Source organism: Marmota marmota, unplaced genomic scaffold (assembly GCF_001458135.2).
Source record: "Marmota marmota marmota unplaced genomic scaffold, marMar, whole genome shotgun sequence".
Taxonomy (NCBI): domain Eukaryota; kingdom Metazoa; phylum Chordata; class Mammalia; order Rodentia; family Sciuridae; genus Marmota; species Marmota marmota.
In genome coordinates this window covers 5,336-11,009 of record NW_026007331.1, presented here as the reverse complement: position 1 = coordinate 11,009, position 5,674 = coordinate 5,336, and the positions used below count along the sequence as shown (strand labels likewise).

The following is a 5,674-nucleotide window of genomic DNA, read 5'->3' as shown; positions in this document are numbered from 1 at the left end:
AACTCTCTTTCAAAGATAGTTTTCAGCTTCCAAGTTGAGAATCTAGTCAATGTCATATAAAAAGTAGTGTCCAAGTTAGAAGTATAAGCTCAGTGTCCGTTTGCAAGGTTATAGTCCATCTTAATCTCAGTATCTTCTGAGAATGGAGTGAATGACAGAAAATATCTCAGAGAAATGTTTTGAAGATTTCAAACATCATACATATACAAGCAATAAGCACAGTTCTTCTATGGCAATCAGTTTGCCTTTACTACTGTAGGATTTTCATTCTATTTCATCCAGTGAAAACGAGAAAACAATCAAGTTAAGGAGAACAGCGTTAACATCAACAGCTAATTTTTCAGTTATATTTTATTTTAATGGGCACATAGTAAGTATATGCATTTATGGGGAGAATTGTGGTCTTTTCTATATTTTATTGAAGCATTGTCATAATGGTGAGATTCATTGTTACATATTTGTACATGCACAGAGTATAGCAATATAACTTGGCCAATATCATTCCCCAGTATTTCTCTTTTCCCTCCTGTCTTCTGTCCCCTGGGTCCCTTTCCTCAGAATTAAAGTCATCATACTTCAGTGATACATTGCTGTTTATAGCAGCCTAACACACAATAGACAAATTATGGAACCAGTCTATGTGTCCATCAATGGATCAATGGATAAAGAAAATGAGACATTTAGGGACAACAGAGTTTTATTGAGCCATAAAGAAGAATGAAATCATGTCATTTGCAGGAAAAAATGGGTGGAACTTGAGAAATTTATGTTAAGGGAAATAAGTTACACTCAGAAATTCAAGGGCTGAAGGTTTTCTCTCATCTATGGAAGCTAAAGTTTAAAAAAAAGGAAAAGAAAGATTGGGGGAATTTCATGAAAACGGAAGAGAGAACAAGGTGATGATTTGATACATGCATACATTGTGGGATGATCAAACCAGGATAATATCCTTTACCTTAATATTTATCATTTCTTTGTAGTGATATCACTTATGTCATTAAGAGGATAAATTTTGAGTAAACCATGTCTGCACATAATATGATAAGTGCTTTAAACATCAAGGTAGAAATACTAGGATTTAGTTGTAACAAATTGATGAAAGATGAAACGTTAAGGACTAAATATAAGTAAGAAATATCCAAAAGGAATTACTTAGAGTTGTTGAGGAGAAACAAAACAAAATCATATATACAAGTGTCACTCCCAATTGCCTCTGAATAAAAGAAAATGAAGCATGTTGTCTTAGGAAAGAAAACGATCTAAGATGTTGAAACTCAGTATTTGCCTTAGGAGCACGATGTCCACTTTGCACCGAGGTCACTGTTCCATTAACGACAAGAGGCTGCTCTGCTGAGGAGTCTCCCCAAAGCCCCCTTTACATCCTTGTTCCTCAGGCTGTAGATGAAGGGGTTCAGCATGGGGGTGACCACAGTGTACATTACTGAGGCAATTGTGCTTCCTTGGGAAGATTGGGTCAGAGTAAAGCTGAGGTATTCCACAAGACTTGTCCCATAGTACAAGGAGACCACACAGAGGTGAGAGCCACAGGTGGAAAAGGCTTTACACTTACTCTCAGTGGAAGACATCCTCATTAAAGAGGAGACAATCTGAGAATAAGAGTAGAGGATCCCAGTGACAGGAAACACACCCAGCAGGGCAGTTGCTACATACAGGATGATGTTGTTGATGTGGGTATCAGAGCTGGCCACCTTGAGAAGGGGAGGCAGGTCACAGAAGAAATGTGGGATTTCTGTGTGTACAGAGAAGTTCAAACGCATTATCAGTAAAAGATGAAGCAGGGAGACCCAGAAAATGATGAACCAAGATGTCAGAACCAAGAGGACACACAGCCTGGGGTTCATGATGACCATATAGTTCAGGGGGTGGCAGATGGCCACAAAGCGGTCATAGGCCATTGCAGTCAGAAGGAAATTATCCATACCAGCAAAAATCATAAAGAAATACACCTGAGTAAGGCAGCCTCTGTAGGAGATGTCTTTACTGTGTGCCTGGATGTTCACTAGCATCTTGGGGACCGTGGTGGAGGTGAAACAGATGTCCACAAAGGACAGCTTGGAGAGGAAGAAGTACATGGGGGTGTGGAGGTGGGAGTCAGAGCTGATGGCCAGGATGATGAGCAGGTTCCCAAGCACCGTGACCAGGTACATGGACAGGAACAGTCCAAAGAGAAGGGGCTGCAGGTCTGGGTCCTCTGAGAGGCCCAGGAGGAGGAATTGGGATACTCCTGTGTGGTTCTCTGCTTCCATGTCATTCATGTATCTGCTGCAGATGGGGCAAGAGCAATGCTCCAAGAACACCCAGATGGCACCTCAGGCAGTTGTCACTTTATATTTTCATCCTTGGATGGAGGTTCTTTATCCCTGTTGATTCCTGCCAAAGACAATGGTCCATTCAAGTAATGGGCAATGAATTTCCATTTTAAGTGTGTATAGTTATTCCCATTTTCATTACTTTAACATGAATCTCTCTTTTATCGTTAGGTTACTACTTTGGGTTTTTCTTTAGAATTGATAGCCCTACATAAGTTCTTCTTTGGAGCTGTCCAAAATAATTGAAAACATTTCATATCTTTTCTTTGGATATCCTCACACGTTTATTCCAATAGCTCTATAATAGTGATTAAGCATGCATTTTGAACTCAAAAAGCCTTTATCCTATGACTTGACACTTCCCAAGCATGTGCAAGGTAATTCTCAGTGTTTTGTTTTCTTTCTAAAAGTGTGATGATGATGATCGTTACATTTGTTGTAAGGTTTTAAAATGCCTTGTGAACACTAGAATTTCAAGAAATGATAGTTGTTATTATTAATTATTAATACTTTCATTGACATATTTTCCCATGATAATTATTTTGAATATGTAACTCTCCCAAGATCCAGATTAGAAATGTGATTTAGAAATTCTTCCCTTGAATCACACTTCTGAGAATAAAATATTGGTCCACCAACTTATCATCTGCATTACCTTGAGAAATGTTCTTGAACTCTCTGAGCTGAAAATCCTTCACTTTTGCAATAGGAGGTGAAAAGTAAAATGGAAAAGTTAAAATAAATGAGGTGATACACACAGGCTTTTCTACTGTGGTTCCTGGAACATATGATGATCATTTGATACACGTAAATGTCTTTTCTAAACATCAAAATAAATTTGTCTTTCATCGCTATTATGTATCAATTTTACTATTAAAATGGGACATCTATCAAGAATGGAATTCAGATCATTATAAATGAAACAAGTCTGTTACCTCTTTTGACTTTCATACAGCATTTCTAATTAATGAATATCCCTATGGTTCTTTTGTTCAGAAAATTGCTGCTCAGTAAATTCCTCCAAGAGTCGGGAGCATGTGGACTGCATATTGGGGTAGGGTATGAGAAAACATACCACCATTAAAATAAAATAGAAGAAATATGCTATTATGAATGCTCATGCATCTGTGCTGTTGAGTGGATATACATTGTGTCACCATTAGCAAAGTTAATTGTCAAAACATGTATGTGGCAGATTCTATTTCATTGTTCACAGTTTCTATATATCGAACCACCTGAGAATATTAAAAGAGAAATGTAGTTTTAAAAATAAATATTTTCATGTAGTATATATACACAATGGAATATTGCTCAGCCATAAAGAACTGTGAGATTATTGCATTCCTGTAAATGGATGGAATTGTAGTCTAGCATGCTCAGTGAAATATGCCAGTCCCCCAAAACCAAAGGCCAAATGTTCTCTGTTGATGCTAATGCACAATAAGGTGGGTAGGAGGAAAGAAGAGAAGTTCATTGGATTAGACAAAGGGGAATAAAGGCAAGGGAATAGGAAAGACAGTAGAATGAATCAGACATGACTTTCCTATGTGGATATGTGAATACACAACCAGTGTAACTCCACATTATGTGCAGACACAAGAACAGGAAGTTATGCTTCATATATGTATAATACATCAAAATACATTTTACTGTCATGTATAACGAGAAAGAACCAATTAAAAAAAAAACAAAATAAATGTTTACCATTTCCATGGTAGAAAAAAGGCTCAATATTATCAATGCTTAAAAGGAAAATAGCCTAAAAACTTTAAAAAAAATAACTAAGGATCGCTACTCTGGGAAAGTGGGTTGAAGAATCTCTCTGACATAGGAAATTTTGGACTGACACAAGAAGGGTGGGTCATGGCTAATAAGAGGAGGGAAGGAAAGAGGAAGCATTCTAGGCTGGGAGAACAGAATGTGCAGGGCCCTGCTGGAGAGGAGGGTATGTGCAACATCTCTGTGACCCAGAGCGGGAGGGGAAGATAGAGCATGTGTGGTCCAAGGCAGAGTCTGCTTCCATCTTCCTGAGTCCCCATCATATTGGTAAAGTTGTGATCATTTGTAGCCCTCTGGTTTCACAGTCTGGGCTTATTACATGTTTTTCCAGGGACTTACCTGGTGTCTGTCACATTTTAGGTGCTGGGCAAATACAAGGCTTGGGTGTATAATAAATGTGAGGACCAACATCTCAACCTTATCATCAAAAGAATCTCCTGGCTTGCCACCTTCCCACGTATAGACAAAAACTAGTAAAATTAAATAAGTGCCTTTATATGTCTTTTTAAGATCTGGGATGGAGCTCAGGGGTAGAGCACTTACCCCACATGTGAAATCTCTGGGTTCAATTTCTAGCGCCACACAACACACACACAAAAAGAATAACACACCATGAGCAATTGACATCAGTTCTAGAAATGGAAGCCAGTTAGACATCGGGTGTTTGTAACATGATTAATCACAGAAACAGGACAATGAAGATGCATTTAACCATAATAACAAAATAAAAGATGAATTTGGTAAAATTTAATATCCACTACTGTGTTTAGATGCCAGGGATGAGGCTGTCAGCAAACAAGGAAATCAAGGATACTTTTCTAATCCAATAAAGAATGTTTGTTTGCAAACCACAGGCAGCAGGAGAGCTTGTATTAAAACACTAGAGTATTTGTGTTAAATTCATGAACATGACAAGAAAGTCTCCTGAGACTTCAATCCTTTGATATTTTCCTGAACATTTAAAGGGAATGACAATATGAGGAAAGTAAATTAGATCGAGGATTGAACCTCAGAAATAATTGTTGTCTGTAGATGTTATCGTAGGCAGGAAGGTGAAATGATAACAACAGTAATGAAGTAATAAGGGCTAAGAGCAAATGGAATCTTTCCGGAAAAATAGGAATAAAACAAAAGTTCAAATTTAAAACAAAATAGTACCTCATGCGTAATAGTTTTTTGATGAGAAGATAACAAATACATAACTGAATGCAAGAAATCTGACAGGAGCCTACAATTTCTAATAGAGAGTGGAAAAGAGTTGAAAACTCTCCAGAATCCAATTCTGAAAAGAGAAATGCTCTAGATTCCAAAGAGGAGAGAAGGAAACTGAATAAAAGCTGAGAAAGAGAGGTCTGGAAGCAAAGCCCGGATCCACTTTCTCTCCTCCCTTCTCACTCCACCTGCTTCTCTGAGGCACACCAGCTCTCTCCGATGGTTGTCACTGAGGCTGTCTCCTCTCCATCATCTGTCCTCAGGAAGACCACTGAGTTTTCACGGAGGCTGGTATCAGAGAATTAGAGGTGAGGGGCAACGGGAGCATGTTTACAGTTTCCACTGTCTCAAGG

At 38.3% G+C, this 5,674-nt stretch overlaps 1 protein-coding gene across 1 annotated transcript; it reads right to left on the bottom strand.

Moving 5' to 3' along the window:
* Positions 1-1,328: 1,328 nt before the first annotated feature.
* LOC107133702 (olfactory receptor 7D4-like) lies at positions 1,329-2,267 on the bottom strand. The gene has a single exon (XM_015475937.1). The coding sequence runs from the start codon at positions 2,265-2,267 to the stop codon at positions 1,329-1,331; it is 939 nt and encodes a 312-aa protein (XP_015331423.1).
* Positions 2,268-5,674: the final 3,407 nt, after the last annotated feature.

Coding starts and splice junctions, on each gene's coding strand:
- LOC107133702 (XM_015475937.1), bottom strand. CDS start 2,267: ATGGAAGCAGAGAACCACACAGGAGTATCCCAATTCCTCCTCCTGGGC.